This window comes from Aulonocara sp. 'chitande type north' Nkhata Bay, linkage group LG3, assembly GCF_057382095.1.
Source record: "Aulonocara sp. 'chitande type north' Nkhata Bay isolate Kocher_YH1m ecotype deep benthic linkage group LG3, A_spYH_male_GT1.1, whole genome shotgun sequence".
Classification (NCBI taxonomy): domain Eukaryota; kingdom Metazoa; phylum Chordata; class Actinopteri; order Cichliformes; family Cichlidae; genus Aulonocara; species Aulonocara sp. 'chitande type north' Nkhata Bay.
This window is the reverse complement of record NC_141346.1, coordinates 61187528-61205031: the sequence shown is the minus strand read 5'-3', so window position 1 is coordinate 61205031 and position 17504 is coordinate 61187528. Positions and strand designations below refer to the sequence as shown.

General features: G+C 42.8%; 2 protein-coding genes and 1 pseudogene across 2 annotated transcripts; 1 reads left to right on the top strand and 2 right to left on the bottom strand.

Moving 5' to 3' along the window:
• Positions 1-1890: 1890 nt before the first annotated feature.
• On the bottom strand, positions 1891-3549 carry LOC147336441 (uncharacterized; annotated as a pseudogene).
• On the top strand, positions 3281-7545 carry LOC147336440 (neuroligin-2-like). The gene is made up of 4 exons (XM_086286193.1): positions 3281-3319; positions 5025-5195; positions 5764-6077; positions 6383-7545. Exons 1-4 carry the CDS (start codon positions 3281-3283, stop codon positions 7209-7211), a joined length of 1353 nt encoding a protein of 450 aa, XP_086142319.1. The 3' UTR covers positions 7212-7545.
• Positions 7546-12333: 4788 nt separating this feature from the next.
• LOC147336439 (uncharacterized) lies at positions 12334-15396 on the bottom strand. The gene is made up of 6 exons (XM_086287053.1): positions 14654-15396; positions 14466-14537; positions 14247-14365; positions 14083-14143; positions 13873-13967; positions 12334-13762 (listed from the first exon to the last, which is right to left on the bottom strand). Exons 1-6 carry the CDS (start codon positions 14687-14689, stop codon positions 12355-12357), a joined length of 1791 nt encoding a protein of 596 aa, XP_086143179.1. The 5' UTR covers positions 14690-15396; the 3' UTR covers positions 12334-12354.
• Positions 15397-17504: the final 2108 nt, after the last annotated feature.

The window sequence follows — 17504 nt, the reverse complement described above, 5'->3', positions numbered from 1 at the left end:
ATTGTTTTTGGAGAGAATCAGAAGTGAGACAGTTTGAATCCACAGTTCAGCGCAAAGATGCAGGAATTAAATCTGATTATAAAAACACATCGAGGCAACGAAGACCAGCTTACACTCAATATTAATATGAACACACAACATACACGCAATGAAGACATGCTTACACTCATGAATGTGAATACATGACATAAATGCTAAATGGTGTAGATTTAACACACTTAAAGGCTGAAGCTGAGGAATAACTCAGGAAGTTGCAGGACAATAGAGCGACTTTTGTGACAAGGAAAAAGAGACTGGGAGGACCAACCAGGGATTAGAAGCTTAAAGCAGGTTTAAAATAGTGAATTAGAAGTGGTTTCCAGCTGATTGAGCAAAAGAAGTGACGACTGTAGAAATAAAAATAAAATAATAATAATTGAATTATGCAGCAATGTTTTGAATATGCATTTCTGTTGTCAGGGCAACTTCTCGAGATGTGACTCAATATGCAAATTAGTTGAATGAGTGGGGACAGAAAAAAAAGAAAAACTCAAGTTTCCTGTCTGAGACATGAGTGAAGTTTGCATTGAGAGAAATATATCTGTGACTGTGTGAGAAGAACTGTTTGGTAAAATATATGATAGCAGCCGCAGGACAATTAAATAAAGTCTGTGACTAAGTGCAGTCGTGCAGATTTGGAGAAGAAGTTTATAATTTAGTGATGACACATTGTTATAAAGTGTTTAGAAAGGGCTTAATGGGAATATTACTGTTGGGCAAACTGTGCGGCTTTAACAAGATTTTCTGTGTATTTAGCAGGTGAAACTCTGTCAGCTGACTTCAGACTGTCAGGAAGCTGAAGAACCTGAGGCCAACCACTGAAACATGATGTGGGCAAAATGAACAGAGGGAGGGATTTTAAAGGTGAACATTTAGGACTTACTGCAAATGTTACTATGTCAAAGTTACTGTGACTCAAACAGAGGAAATTTTGATTTTCTTATTTCCACACCCAGCATGTTTTGGGTGTTATATGCTATTAAATACTTTTAAATAAATTAAAAAGTATTTAATAGCATATAACACCCAAAATATGCTTCGGTTCACATTTAACTCCAGAAAATCATCAATCAAAACATGGATATTACCTGACCACAGATTCGTGGTGACGTCACTGCTCTTTTAACTGTTCGGTGTCTTTGTTTGTTTGCTGGATGTAGAAATGGTTTATATGAGCTTTGAGCTGAGAGTCAGAGGTTTCTGTGGACACTGCTCATGTCGGCACTTATATTTCTGACCTTTTCTTATAACCGATTAAACATGATCTCCTCCCTTTTGCCCCCATTTTTGGTGGTGTAGGTACAAATGATCAGGCATGACATTCTCATAATAAATAAGATACTGCAAATAATTATTTCTGCATTTGTGCGATTGAAGTGAATTGAAAATGTGTATGAAATGACACTGTTTTAAAGATTTGGCCTAAATAATTTTGGAGTGAATGAGTCTAAACATGATGACCTAACTAGTGATACCCTGTCACACACACACACACACACACACACACACACACACACACACACACACACACACACACACACACACACACACACACAGCATGTTATGCCAGTTTTAGCTGAAACTATGTTTCAAACCATGTTCCGGGTTTTTAGTTCACCATTTATGAGGCTTCAAGAAGAAAATAAAAGACAGATCTGAATGTTTGAAAATGTTTTGGAAAGATTCTGTAAAGATGAGATGAAAAATACTCAAAGGATAAATTTAATTGGTTTATTATTTAGATAAGTTGAAAAAAGTTAAACAAGTAAATGAAGAAACAAGGTAAAATGAAGTAATAATGAAAAAAGTTAAACAAGTAAATGAAGAAACAAGGCAGAGGAGAGAAAAGCCCAACAATCCCCTCTGAGCAAGCACTTGGCGACAGTGGGGAGGAAAAACTGCCTTTAAACGGGCAGGAACCTCCGGCAGAACCAGGCTCAGGAGGGGACAGTCAACGGCCGGGACTGGTTGGGGGGGTTAACAGAGGTGGAGCAAGACGAGGCTACATCAGGTGAGGAAGCAGTAGCGTCTCTCCTCCGGAACAAGTGGAACCATTTTTTCTTTTTTTTCATGCACTTTTCCACGAGCGCTTTTTTCTCCAGGATGAGATTTCTCAGCTCATCGATGGTTTTGTTCTTCAAGTTTCTCACATCTTTGTTCCACCTCTTCCAATGTTGCTTGTTGTTCTTCAAGCTTGTCTTTGAGTTGTTTGGATGTTGCCTCCTGTATCAGCTTGTCCTTGTGCATGTCTGCATTTCTCTGTTGGACCTCTTTGTGCTTGTCTTCTAACTGCTCGTTTCTTTTCTGGATTTCTTGGAGCGTGAGCTGCAGGTCTTCATGTATTTTGTCTTCTTGTTGTTTTTGCGCCTGCATTTGAGTGTTTTCACGCTTCAAGTTATTGAATTCCACCAAAATCCCCTTAACGAGCTCGGAGTTGTTTCTCGCTATCTGATCGATCCTTCTCTGCATCTGTGAGCAGCGTTTCTCCAGTTTGTCCTTTTCTTCTTCCACTTTAGTTGCTTTGTCCTCCAGCTGATTACAAAACTCTTGCAGTTTTAGATTTTTAGACTCAAAGTCCTGGACGACACGTTTTCCTTCTTTCAGTCTTTCCTGCTGTTGCTCTTTCTGTTGAAGAAGGTCTTTATTTTGGCGCAGTGTTTCATCCAGGCTTTCTTTCAGCATGCGGTATTTTTCCTGCATGCTCTTCAGTTCGTGCTGCATGTCTCGTTGCTTTTTGTCCTGCTCTTCCTTCTGTTGGAGGAATTCTTTCTTTTCTTCCACAGCTTCATGGAGCTGTCTTTGGAGGAGCCGATTTTTTCGGTCCATGTATTGGAGATCCCGTTGTATCTTATCAGTCATCGTTTTCTTGTCTTGGAGCTGGTTGGTCATTTCTTTTAGTTCTGCACTCTTTTGCCTGTTTTCTTTAATGAGGTGCACAATCTGCTCTCGGCTCTGAGCAAACTTGATTCCCCAGCCCTCATTAATAATTTTTATGTCCGGCTGGCGCTGTTGTCTTTCTTCCAGCTCTTTATTTTGGGCTTCCATTCGTCTACATTTGTCCTCCAGTTGAAGTTTCTCTTCTTCAATTTGTTGCATTTTTTTCTGGAGAAGGTAGTTTTCCTTCCTACTCTCCTCTAACGCCCTTTGGAAGGATGAGGAGCCATTTGGGGAAATTGGCCGGCCACGCCAGGAAGGAGAGGCGGCGTAATCTTTTTGAATTGGTTGTTTTTTTCTTGGAAACATGTTGGAGTTTCTATACGATGACTTTGAAGAGCTTGTGGTGAACGTTTTGTAGGCTGCAAACACAGATGCTGCTGAAACGAACTAAAACTTGCTGTTTCTCACCCCTACTTAAGGAAAAACATCAAAGGACTTAAGATTCTTAAGATCTATGACATCATCACTCCCTAAGCCAATGAGATTGTCACAAGACATTTTGGAATGGGGTATTTTTTTTTAAACTGTTTTCAAACTTAACTTAAAATTTCAGTGTTTCCTGGTTGTGGACTATTGGTTAGTCCAGCCGATTAAGAAATTAATTATCACAAACATCCCTAATATTATATAACAGACGACAGAAAACACGAGTTTTTTTTCTACTCAATAGAGGTATAATAAAAGTTTTTTTTAATTATCCTACTTTTTATAAAAGAGAACATTTATTAAAGATTATGTATTTAATTAAAAAACTCTGTTCATCTAAAGCAGGGGTCAGCAACCTTTAAGACCCAAAGAGCCAAAGAGCAATAATTGGCCTATCTGGGGTTGAAAGGCTCGATAAATGCACGGCGTTTCGCCGGGTACACCGGCTTCCGCGAGTGTGACGCTTATTTTGAGCGATGAAAAAATAAGAAAATATAATTTTATTTGTATATTGCAAAATCACAATAATCTTCCAATTTAGAACTACAAGTTAAAAAAAGAACTAACATAAATAAAATACACTTCAGCTAATTTATTTTCACAAACCACGCGGAGCCGCACTATAAGGACTAAAGAGCCGCAGGTTGCCGACCCCTGATCTAAAGGGTTTAACAAAAAGGGGGAGCTTCCTGCTGGAAATTGAAATGTCCCCATGTCCCCACTGGGCGATCGTGGCTCAAGAGTTAGGAGTTTGCCTTGTAATCGAGCCCCGGCTTGGACAGTCTCGGTCGTTGTGTCCTTGGGCAAGACACTTCACCCGGCAAGACACTTCACCCGTTGCCTGCTGGTGGTGGTCAGAGGGCCTGGTGGCGCCCCAGGGTGGCTGTAGCTACATCACCAGTGTGTGAATGTGTGCGTGAATGGGTGGATGACTGAACGTGGGTGCTTAACTAGTTAAAAAAACAAACAAACATCTGTCTCTTATTTTTTATGTCACACAGGAAAGAAGTTTCAATGTCTGATGAGAAGACATTAATTTGTTGGTGTTTGTGGTGTTTGGTGCAGTTTTCTTGTTCTCTGGCTTGTTGTTTATTTACAGTGGAGATGAAGATCTCTAACAAGTTGATTTGTTCACATTTGCACATCTTAATTTTTAAGAGGAATGTGTTTTTTTGAGTTTGTACACTATATGCATGTAAGGCAACCGTTTCCTTTTTCTGTATTTTTGTGTGCTGCTCTTTTAACAAAAGGGAAACAAAAGACATTTAAATCGACCTCAGATGATTTGTTTAAACTTTTACAAGGTCTTACTGAGGTGATGCAAAGTGAAACATGCTTCTTTTTTGGTAATGTGCTGGAAAAGCTTGAAAATTGACCTTGAATGTGCTTAAAAAGTGCTTGAATTTGACCCTAAAAATGTGTATGAACCCTGCATATATTGCAGTATTTACAGTTTATAGTAGGAATTTCATGGCAACAGCTAATCTTTATTTTGTTTACTGGGAAATGAAATGCTGCCAATTCACAAAGCTGTGCTTCAGCTGCACTTCCTGTTGTAGACTTGTGATGCACACAGGCTCTGTTCCAGCACTCAGCATGTTCTTCCTTATTTGCTCCACCAGGGGGAGCTCCTAAACTATGACATCTTGATAGGAGTGAACCAGGGAGAGGGGCTGAAGTTTGTGGACGACAGTGAGGACAACGACGGCATCTCAGCTGCGGCGTTCGACTACACCATCTCCAACTTTGTTGACAACCTCTACGGCTACCCAGAGGGTGAGGACGCCACCTCTGTACACTGCCACTTTTTCAGTTATTCCATTTTACAGCCTCCTCTCACTTAACTGCATTTTGCAGCATCATCAGGTTTTGTCTCATTAGGAGCCGCGTTTGTTGATTTGTTCGTTTTTTTCTGTTTGCTGTATTCATTAAAATAAACGGATAATCGTCAAAATGACAAATGTGGACAATTATCAAAGCTTACATTACAATTCTGACAGCTTGAGTTCACATGAATTTTCAAAAGAATATAAAAAGCTGTGAAAGTGCTTTAAGCGTTTAAAACATGCGAGTAAAGAATGGAATCAGTAACATGTGAGCCCAGTGAAGTGCATCAAACAAGACAAGCGTGCTAAAGAGAGCCACTCATCCACATCATGGCGTGTCTGCGCCTTAACCTTTGAGGCTCTGTGGGCAGTAATGCTATCATCCCCCAGGTAGTGGGCTCCCAATCTCAGTGTCGGTGTTTCTGACAGATCGGCCTGCGAACCCCTCACAGCCGGACCACAGTCACAGTACAGACATGTTTGGATAATGCAGTCATGCTTCCTCTCTGCTGCCTGTCACTCCTTCTGTTATCAGAAAGAGTTTTTTTTCCTCTCTAGATTTCTCACATACTTCCTGTTTACGGACCACCAGTGGGTGGCACCAGCTGTGGCCACTGCCAAACTCCATGCTGAGTTTCAGTCCCCAGTTTACTTTTACACGTTCTACCACCACTGCCAAACCGAGACGCGGCCCGAGTGGGCCGACGCCGCGCACGGAGACGAGATACCTTACGTGTTCGGCGTACCGATGATCGGTGCCACGGACCTGTTCCCGTGCAACTTCTCCAAGAACGATGTGATGCTGAGCGCTGTGGTCATGACTTACTGGACTAACTTCGCAAAGACTGGGTAGGCCTCATGTCACAGTAGTGTAAACTGTACACGTTACTGTATGTTCTCTGATAGCCTTCTAGTCATCTTGAATACTTGAATCTGGGTTGCTAGTTTAATTCCCGTGTGGCTTTGAAGAATTGAACATACTGGTTCACCAAAAGCATCCAGATCCCAGAGCAGCCGGTTGGTCTTAGATAGTTTAAAGGTTGCACAGAGAATGGGCCTCCTGTCTGTATTCAGTGTATTGATGCCACATGTTACTTATAATGGAGACTGAATATAACTTTGAACTGAAACGTTTAACCTTTATGCTCCACCAGGGACCCCAACCTGCCCGTCCCTCAGGACACCGAGTTCATTCATACCAAGCCCAACCGCTTCGAGGAGGTCATCTGGACCAAGTTCAACTGGAAGGACAAGCAGTACCTTCACATCGGTTTGAAACCTCGTGTCAGAGACAACTACAGAGCTAACAAAGTGGCCTTTTGGCTGGAATTAGTCCCTCATCTTCACAGCCTGCACGACGTGCTCTTTCCCACCACTACGCGCTCCCCCGCAGGCCGTGACCCCGGCACCATGAGGCCCAGAAACAACGTTCCTCGAACCACTCGTCATCCTTACCCTACCTTCCCATCAGATCCTGAGCCCGAGGGCTCAGAGCGCCCGCCCCAGGACCTCTTTCCCAGACACACCCGCGACTACTCCACCGAACTGAGCGTGACAGTTGCAGTTGGAGCGTTGCTCTTCTTCCTCAACATCCTGGCCTTCGCCGCCCTTTACTACAAGCGTGACAAGCGGCACGAGATGCGCCGGCACCGGCTGTCCCCTCAGCGGGGCGGCCCCGCCAACGACCTGGCTCACAGCCAGGAGGAGGAGATCATGTCCCTGCAGATGAAGGACTGGGAGCACGACGCTCACCACGACATGGAGCCCCTGCGACCCCACGACATCCTGCGGCCCGCCTGCCCTCCCGACTACACCCTGGCGCTGCGCCGCGCCCCCGACAACGTGCCGCTGATGACGCCATACACCATCACCGTGATCCCCAGCACCATCACCAGCATGCAGCCTCTTCACGCCTTCAACACATTCCCCTCCACCGGCCACAACAACACCCTGCCCCACCCCCACTCCACCACCAGGGTATAGTAGGGACAGGCCCGACACAGCGCCACCTAGGGACCAGGAACACTGGCTCTGCTTCCGCTCTGGAAGGGAGGCCTCTAGACGTGGGCCTTCGTTCTGTCCTCTTATTCTCTTCTTTCTCCAAAAGCAACTACACCTGCTGCGTCATGTGCTGTGAAACTTGGCAGCTCCCTCCACTGGTGGCATGTGGAGGTGCAACTGAAGTGTCCAGCAGCAGATGAGCAGTTTGGGGTGGGTGACTCAGATCTTTCAAAGATACTGTTTTCAAAGACGGTCTGCTGTTTCCAGGCTCAAGACCTCCAACATTTGTCAAAGGGACGAATGCTCTCTCGCTCCTCGCTGTTTTCTCTTTTTTACATCTCTTTTTCCATCTCCTGTGTGTTATGTGCACATTATGCTTCTCTTTTCTACATCCGTGTTTTATTACTGCTCTCTTCCTCTCATTTGACACGCCTCCCTCCTGCTCTTCTCTAAAAATTCCCGATCTGCTGAGCAGTTTGGAGGCGGGAGGCGTACACTAAACATATAACTATGAAAACACTGATATCTTTCATTCGACCAGCATTTTTAGGTGCCAAGTAAGTACTGCTGTGTTTCATTTCTCATCGAGGGAGAAGAAAAACCAAAGAAAAATAGAGTTTCGCTATTTACCGTCAACTAACAGAGTTCTGTCATGTTCTCATGACAAAGTGCCAAACTGGCCTCAGTCGTGATTTTCTTTCTTCCATCTTCTCTCTTTTTGTTGTTTTGTTTGAAGCATTTGTTAAATTGTTGTTTTTTATTGTGTGGAAAGAATTTTTCTGAAAATATAGATATAGAGAAATGATATTATATATAGTTCTATATAAAATGTGTACAAAGGAGAAAGTATATAAAAGGGTTTTCTCAGTGGGGGATCTATGCATGAATTATTTTTAAAGACGCGGGGAAAAGGACACTGTACCTGTCGATGCACGTTTCCCAAAATCTAAACGAGTCATATCGCTCCATGTTTGCTACTTTTGGTTTTTGGTTTTCTCCCGCAGAGTAAGAGCATCGCAGGAGCATCGCAGGAGCATCGCAGGAGCATCGCAGGAGCATTGCAGGAGCTCCTGAAGTCAAACGACGCCTCCCAGCACTCATTTATTAAAACGGAGTCGATGCCAAAAGTCTTAAACGTTAGAATCAAAGCAACAGCTGTGAACTCAGTCATGGTGTCATGTGCAGCCTCCATCTTACTGTCACTACTTTTTCATTTTAGGGTACGTGAGGTAAAGCGTCCGTCGATGTAGCTTGATTGTACAAAATTATTTTTCTACGTTATTAACAAAACAGAGCAGAGACTGATGCTGCTCCTGTCTGACCCCTTTATGTCTGCCACATGTGTATTCTGACTTCATATCATCACTGCTCCCTCCCTCCTCCTCTCTCCATCCTACACCGCCTTTGTTATTTAACACCGACCCCCCCCAAACTGATAATCAGACAAATTCCCAAACAGCTGACTTCACTGTGTCGACACCGTTCCTGACTATTTCTGACCTCAGCTCAGCTCTGCTATTATCCTCACATTAAGGGTTCGTTCACCTGCCTGCAGATGATCTGTGAGCTCGTCGGTTGTAAATTAAACTCTAAGCACACTGAGGGTAACCGGGAGGCGTTCAGGGCCTGCAGTGCAGAGCTGCAACATGAAAAAAAGGGATGGGGGCTCAGATCTCCTGAACAGGGTGGAAACAACACGGTGGGTTTGTGCTGTTTGTGATTCCTGCTCCGTCACTCTGGTGGAGACCACTGCAGCTCAGCAGCGCTCCCTGCTGATCCTCTGATGAAGATGTCAACAGTATGTAAACTGAGCTGATGTGCTGCTGTTTGAGCCCACGTGGTAGCGTACGTCCAGTATGGGAGAACTTAGTCACCGGTGCTGTCTTTGCTTGTGCTCTAGCTTTAGCCTGTTTGATTGTTTGTTTTCTATTTTATTACTGCCTAAAAGGGGAGGTGGGGGAAACACATGCCTGACTTCTCCTGTCAGAGGTTTTGTAAGCTCAGTGGAAGGGAAACGTGCACAAAGTAAATCATAAAACAACTGAGTGGGGCTGTGCTGCAGGTGGATCAGTGCTGTGGACAGTAGTTGTGGAAAAGAGACTGGACAAAGACTCTCAGCCTTAAATACAGGACAGAGGATGATCCGATCATCTTTCAGCTAACAGTGTCGAGCAGAAGGACGGCCGGCTGATGCGTCCGTACGAACCCTTTTGTACTCACTCCTGTGTATAAGGAGGCGGCGAGGGGTTGTGTAGTTAACCTCAGCACCACACAGCTACAGCAGAGGAGAGAACACAAACGAGTCCTTTCATTCGGCTCTGTTCTTTCTCCTTGTCTGTTTTATAAGCTAACACTAGAGGGCGCCATTGTGGCACATTCAGCGCTCACTCTGAGGTCACTGGACAGAGAAGAAAATACCAAACTGGGAGACGGATGGAGTCGAAACATCTGGAAGAAGATCAGAGCTGTACATTTTTAAGTGTAAGAAAAAAAACAGACAAAATATTTGTAAATATTAAGTTTCTTGTTTATTTTGTTTTGTTTTGGGTTTTTTTTGGAGTGAATGAATGATATGCTTATTTTGTGATGACAAAAGACAACAGGTGCAGTTTGTAATGAGAAGAAAAAATGGCCGTTAGCTTGAGGTTTCAAATGAGTTCATCCTTACCACCGATCAGTTTTGTCTTTGTTTTTTCGACATTTATTTGATTTTTGTCATAACGTTGATCGTTATCATGTGACCATCCGGTAGCAGGAAGGTCGCTGTAGCAGAAGTCATCTCCACTGAAGCCCCCTCACAGCAGAGGGCCAGTCATGCTGTTTATTAGGATTTGCTAGTTTTCAGTGAGAGAAAACATTTTCATCAAGTTTTAAATCGTTTCGTTGCTCTTTTCTCTGCGATTGTCATAAAGTCGTCGTCCTCTTTTCAAGCCTTAGCTCGCTTTTATTTTGAAACATGAGTCTTGTGATCAGAGATGAATCTGTGCTGCATGATGTGCGTAACATCAGAGCGATAAAAGCCAGCTTTGCCTTTCAGTGATTCGCAGTAAGGACATAAATGACCTAAACTGAGACTGAAAAAAAGTGCAGTCAGTTAAATGTTAGCTCACCTAACATGTAGCAGTGTTTACATGTAGCCATGTTTGACAGACTCCAGGGCTTTGATACCATAAGATGCCTCATATCCTCACAGACTCATGAGATCACACAGGTGGTCTGACCTGCTCGTGTCACACTGTGCTGTCTGTCTGTCCGTTGTTTTTCTCCTGCAGTGATGTTATGTAGCAGAAAAACAGTTGGATGCTCGAAATGTGCAGAGCGATGGGTGACGTGTGGAGAACATCACAGTCTGTGTGCGTTCAACAGCTGTTAGAGCCACACTTTGTCCTTTCTGTTGTATAATAGGATCCAGTCCGTCGCAGTACGCCAGCATTTACTGCTGTATCGCACCAGAAGCTCAGGAGGGATTAATCCAACAAAACATCGGCTTAGCTTTATACGGGCTAGCGCCGCCCTGCAATCAATGTGCAGGTGGGTTCCCAATTAACCCGATCACCTGATACAAGGAGCGACTGCAGCGGAAAGAGAGCGAGGGTGGTAGAGCGAGCGAGAGAGAATGAGAGAAGAAAAAACGGAAGGCGAGTAGCCCATCTGGCTACATCGGCATGTTGGGTTCTTGTTCCGTCTCCTTTTCAGATTCTTCTGAGGAGGTATCAGTGGCCTGCTGGACAAATGAAACCTCTCCTCCATCAGAATCTGCTTCGTCCATTTTCTGAAGCAAAGCCAAAGCCTGTTGCGCGGAGAGGTTCTTCCTGCGTGGCAGTGATACGGAGGCCATCCTGATGTGCGTTCTCAGAAATGCGAACAAGAAATGATTCTCCCGTCTGGGTCGGTCTGCTTTTATGCACAGCACTGTGCTGTAGTCAAGCAATGCCACTCCCTCACATACACAGTCACAATGGAACAATGGAAGATCTGTGCTGAGAGTCAAGGAAGGTGTGAATGTGTGTCTTTTATATTTGCAGGTCAGTCAATGTGTGGGATATTTTGTATAGATACGGCAGGCATTTCTGAAAGTCGTAACACAGAGGTTTGGCCTGACTTGGATCTGAGCAACTCTGAGTGAGCAAATGCAAATGTGCCAGGCCTCAAGGATAATGGGTGGTTTGCACAACAAAAGCTGGAGGAGAAATGAGCTGACGACCTGTGAAAATCTCAGCAGGGGTGATTAACACCTCGGGACTTGCACCAGAAAATAAAAAAGCCAGTAATTCTAGGGGGTGTTGGGTTTAGGGAAGTTACGCAAATTTGCGCAGGTTTAGTAAATCTAGTGATAAATACGTGGTAGAAATCCCAAAAGGGTGATTCTGTTCACCTGGACGTAGCATTTTCAATGGGAGAAACGCCTCCTGAACTGAATTGTCTCAGTTGATGGCCATGCGGTTGGCCTCCTGAACTGTTTCTTTGGACTGTTTTTCCTCCTCTTCTGAGTTTTCCTTCCTGGAGCTCCAGCACCCACCCAGGTTTGGTGGAAATGTTCTAATTTTAAGAGTTTGATTGCAAAAGAATAAACTGCTGATGTCCGCAGAAGTTTTTAACTTTGGTTGAAAGGACAAACTATGAAAAATAATAGACCTTTGAGGATTTGAGCATACAAACATTATGCAAAGTTCCTCTTAATTGTAAAACACAAATCTGAGGATGTTGGAAGACATGTGTGGTTCTCATCAGCTTTGTGGCATGTAGATGCTCCTTTTATTAATATTCCTAAGTCCGGAAGAATACTCATAAACACTGAGGTCCTGCTATGTGCCAATGTGTATCTGGGCCATTACTAAACAAAGATGTGAAGCAATGTTAATAATTGTTGGTAATTTTTTTTTCATTTCCAGGTTTCAGTTACTGCTGTTGATATGTTAAGAGTAAGAATAAGTTCAGATTCTCTTAAAGATAACAACACTAATATGTTAACAATTGTTGGACTTGTGGAGGTATTTTGAGAACCCTTATAAACATCTGAAGGAAAAATATTCTTTAATCATAGATGCAGACTCATGGAAAAAATATTGATTAATCATTTTATTTGATTTTGTAGAGTTGGAACAAACAGATTGGATTCTCAAAATCAGTCAGTTTCTTGGGGTCTGAAGCAACAACAGAACAGGGCTCTGAATTTTTGGCAGAAGCCCTTTTTTTTCTTCTTTTTCTCCTTGATTTTAATGTTGTCAGACTTCTCTGAATTATTAGTAAAAGAGACAACTGGCTCAGACATGGATAGACATACAGAAGGGAGTTCCTCACTAGGAAGATCATCAGACGTTGCCAGACTTTCAGAAGCAGGCTCTTTAGTAGGAAGAACATCAGCCTTTGATGAACTTTCAAAAAGAGGTTCGGAAGTAGGAAGAACATCTGACTTCAGAACACTTTCCCAAGCAGGTTCTTGAGGTTCTTTAGGAGGAACAACATCTGGCTTCAGCAGATTTTTACAAGCAGGCTCTTTAGTCGGAAGAACATCAGCCTTTGTTGAACTTTCAAAAGGAGGTTCGGAAGTAAGAAGAACATCTGACTTTAGAACACGTTCAGGAGCAGGTTCGTGTGGTTCTTTAGTAGGAAGAACACCTGACTTCAGAACACTTTCACAAGCAGGTTCTTGTGGTTCTTTAGTAGGGAGAATATCTGACTTCAGAACACGTTCACGATCAGGTCCTTTTGGTTCTTTAGTAGGAACAACATCTGACTTCAGCAGATTTTCATGAGCAGGTTCTTTAGCTGGAAGAACATTGGCCTTTGTGGAACTTTCAAAAAGAGGTTCGGAAGTAGGAAGAACATCTGACTTCAGAACACGTTCACGATCAGGTCCTTTTGGTTCTTTAGTAGGAACAACATCTGACTTCAGCAGATTTTCATGAGCAGATTCTTTAGCTGGAAGAACATCAGCCTTTGTTGAACTTTTGGAAGGAGGTTCGTGAGTGGAAAAAATATCAGCAATTCGTGAACTTTCAACTGGAGGTTGGGAAGTGGGAAGAACATCTGACTTCAGCAGACCTTCAGGATGAGGTTCTTTAGTTGGAAGAACATCAGACACTACTGGACTTTCACAAGGGGGCTGGAAGATCTGGCATATGCTCGTCTTTGCTACATCAGAAATTGCCCTGAGTAGTCCTGGTGCAAAGTTTGCAATGTGGCTCAGCAGAATCTTTTCTGAATATTTCTCTCTGACTTCAGACAGGATACTTTGCACCATGTCATCTCTGATGGACCTTGAGAAGATGGCCTGGTTTTCCGTTGTTAGGAGAGATTTGGACACTCGATCCAAAGTGGCCTTTGTCACACTGGTGGAGAGGATGCTCAATTTTTGGGAGGACATGTTCAGTAGGGGGTAAGAAGGAAGCTTCCAGAAGCCATGCAGGACACGGGGAACCACCTCTATCACCACGTCTGTTGCAGTGAACAGTTTGGAGGTTTGTGCGTCCTGCTGCCTCTCTTTAAGGAGGTCAATGTACTTCCTGACATTGCTGAGGAGCTTAGGTGTTCTGCAGAATAAAGTTATAAGAATGATCTTTTACACCTATTTAAAAAAATAACAGAAATTTTGAAATACTGTAGCTGGACTGTTAATGATTTTATGTCAGAGGTGACTCACTGAAATTTAGGAGGTATGGCCTCTGGAAATTCCAGCAGCATCCGGGCTTGAAACTCGATGTCCCTCATTTTATTTATTGTGTTCACTGCCCACACCTGAAACAGAAAGCATGTTTACATTGCAGTTTTGTTGAGAGGTTATGTGATTGTAGTAAAAAAAAAAAAAAAGATCTCCAAATGACTAAAACTCTTGTGAGTTTTCTAGTCTTACCAGTTTCAGAAGAGGTTTGGCTTCTGTTTCTTCCAAACCCTCCAATTCAAACTCCCAAAGTCTTCAAAAGAAAACAAAAGAGAGGTTTTCTCTCAGCATTTACACTTCAGCACAAACAGTTTCAGGTGTGAGGTGGATGGTCTGTAGGTGTCACAGTAACTCACTGCTCTCTGACTGTCTCTTTGCTCCTCTCCACCAAAAGATCTCCCATATCTTCTGCAGTGAGGCTTGATGGTATTTGGTTTTCCTTCTGAAGTCTGAGGAATTCCATCATCATTGCAATCTAAAAATAAAAGGAGACATTTAATCAGCATCAGTCCCAGGTCTTCAGAAATCACCTGACATTTTATCTCAGTTTTGGTTTGGATGGATCTGGGTCTTACCTGAGCCCTGTAACCTGGTAGATACCAGCAGATCTCCACAGCTGTGTTATATATGGGTGTGTTGAACAGCACCTGTCAAAGAAATAAGAAATTACTCATTGTAACTTAAATTGATTCTCAGTTTGTCAGCTTTTTAAAACTACATCAAATTCTTCAAAAATGCAGTAAAAACAAAAAGTGTCACATACCCTGATGGGTTTGTAGATCCCTTTACTGGCTTCCATTAAAACGCTGCTGTTCTATCACAGTTGGGGAAGAGAAACTTTCCAAAACTCTTCAAAACTTGTGTAAGATCAAATGTAGATATGAAAATACTCCTGACTTGATGGTTTTTCTTGCACAGATGAGCTCTTTTTCAAGTCTGATGCAGATTTAAAAATACACAATTCTAAAACAGTCACCATGGAAACATTTGATCCCTGCTTTATGTCATTAAATTAAAAGAAAACACTCTATTTTACACCACATTACACTATATGTTGTTCATTATATAAGTAAATAAGGGTAGGCTACAGCCGTCCTTAGGTCACTCCTGTGAAAAGATGCATACAAACTGGTGAATCAGAAAAGAAAGAAAGCCAACCTGCAGCATTATGTCCTTTTATGTTATTTCAATTCACTTCAGTTTTATTGATACAGCACCAAATCACAACAACAGTCGGCTCAAGGTGCTTTACTTTGTAAGGTAGACTCTAAAATAATATACACAAGGAGAAAAACCCAACAATCATATGACCCCCTATGAGCAAGCACTTTGGCGACAGTGGAAAAAAACTCCCTTTTAACAGGGAGGAAGCGCCGGCAGTAACAGGCTCAGTGAGGGGCGGCCATCTGCCAGGAGTGGTTGGGGTGAGAGAACGAAGATGGGACAAGAGGCATGCTGTGGAAGAGAGACAGAGATTAATAACAAGTGTGATTCAATGCAGAGAGGTCTATTAACACATAGTGAGGGAGAAAGGTGACTGAAGAAGAAATACTCAATGCATCATGGGAATCCCCAGCAGCCTACACCCATTGCAGCATAACTAAGGGAGGATTCAGGGTCACCTGGTCCAGCCCTAACTATATGCTTTAGCAAAAATTAAAGTTTGAACCCTTATCTTAAAAGTAGAGATAGTGTATGTAAATATCTGGTTTCAACTGTGAATATACTGCTGTGTGTTGAAGTTCCTCTTGTTTTGCATAGAAATATACTGAACAACATCCAAGGCATAATATATAAAATAACATCTACCAGAGTTTTTTCTTTGAAAGAAGCTCCTTATGTCCATTCTTGTATATCAGTGCATTACTGAAACCGATTTATTTAGCCGTGGAGGGAAACAACTGAAATATGAAATAAACACACATGTAAGCTAAGACTCTCTAAAGAAACAGCATTGTTGTTGTTCGGCTTTTCATTTCGCCATTTGTTGATTCACTCTAAGAAAGAGAAACGTAATATGGGCCAAGTGATCAGTTTGATATCAATCTTTTGTGATAAACCGTCGTATTTACATTATTTGTACAGTACCAATGATTTGCTTTGGTACCTCCAGTTCTCCTCTGTCTGCCTGGCTGCGCTTCTCCAACAGCGCACTCGCCGGTACCAGCTGCCCCGCCCCCTCGCTCAGTCGCTTAGTGCCTGAGCTCGGATCATACCAATATTAGGGGGGATTTATGCACAGTCGTAAATTCCCACAGTGTGCACTATGTGCTTCGAATATTGTGTGTAGTTTTTGTTTTATAAAGTTGTCAGCCAGGCATCTAACTATGAAAAAATTACACTCCAAAAGACCCCGGGCTTCTGACAAAACAACCCGGGCTTAAGCCCAGTAAGTCACCCCCCCGCTCCGCCACTGATCTACACACAGGGTAGACTCTTGATGGAGTGATGAAGATCGGATATCTGCAGACATACCTAGGGGGTCAGAGGTAGTGATGTGTGATACCACTGATTTTCTTTCCGATCCGATACCAAGTAATATTCAGGGTGGTATCGACGATACTGATCTGATACCAATACTTTGTACAAAAACTTATTTTATTTATTGTATCTCAAATTATAGCGTCATAATGATTACAGGACATCAGATTTCTTGTTCTTATCACTTAATAATGCAGAGTTCATCATATAGAAATAAAAAAACTGAAGTTGTGCGCTGTTTGAACGCCTTGCCTGCCTGCAGCACTAAAGGACTCCGTGAGAGACGTCTGTCTCGCCCTAGCAGCGTCGTCCCTGTCCCTGTCCTCCTCTTCAGTTCGCCTCAACATACGCTCGTTATATTCTGTGATATGATTTACTCTGAGGTGTTTGCAAGGTTAGTGATGTTGCCACAACCATACATGCCAACTGAAGGAAAAAATGTCCATCCCGGTTTTCCCTCCAAGGCACGAGCGATAAGCAGAGTTCTGTCCTTTCCTTCTAAGATTCCTAATTATTTAAAGTAACACTCAGGTATGCCATTCAGCGTGTTAGTACGAGCTCGGGAGCAGCTTGGGAGAACAAGAAAACAGAGACTGCTTTAGGTTGCCTTCCCAATCGACTCAAAGGTTTATTTAGTACATAACAGCTTATATAGAGGAAAAAAAGGTTCGTGTGTCAGCAAGTTCTCAGTTCAAACCGGTACAGACCAAATAAGGAAACGTCTTCCTGCCTTGTGAGCAAAGAAGTATCCTGTGTGTAGTTTATCAGTTCAGCTACAATTTATGATCATCCCAGCAAAATACACTCCTAGACATAGAATACAGAGTTCTTTCATTAGTGAATTCTGAAACAAACCACCTGGCCTTTAACGAGCCTTTTTCTAAGAGATAAAGAAGGGAGGATGGGAGTAAGGAAGTGGTCTCGTCTCTGTGGTCTTTTCGACCTTGGGGTACCAGCCTGTGAGTCTTACACATCAATTCTTGGGTCAGAGAGAAAGAGAAAAACAACTATTAAATGGGCCTTATTGAGTAACTCTTTTCTGTATAATATCACAATAAAACAATATCCTGTAAATGCTACTGTGGTATCAAAATATCACAACAGTTCTCTCCTTTTATCATGAAATGATAACA

Bases quoted from the DNA above. Each gene is read 5' to 3' on its own strand.
- LOC147336439 (XM_086287053.1), bottom strand. From the start codon at position 14,689: ATGGAAGCCAGTAAAGGGATCTACAAACCCATCAGG. The intron at 14,366-14,465 runs GTAAGACCCAGA...TTTTATTTTTAG, and splicing joins TACCAGGTTACAGGGCTCAG to ATTGCAATGATGATGGAATT. The intron at 13,763-13,872 runs GTGAGTCACCTC...TTTATTCTGCAG, and splicing joins GCCATACCTCCTAAATTTCA to AACACCTAAGCTCCTCAGCA.
- LOC147336440 (XM_086286193.1), top strand. From the start codon at position 3,281: ATGTTGGAGTTTCTATACGATGACTTTGAAGAGCTTGTG. The intron at 3,320-5,024 runs GTGAACGTTTTG...TTGCTCCACCAG, and splicing joins ATGACTTTGAAGAGCTTGTG to GGGGAGCTCCTAAACTATGA. The intron at 5,196-5,763 runs GTACACTGCCAC...TTCTGTTATCAG, and splicing joins AGGGTGAGGACGCCACCTCT to AAAGAGTTTTTTTTCCTCTC.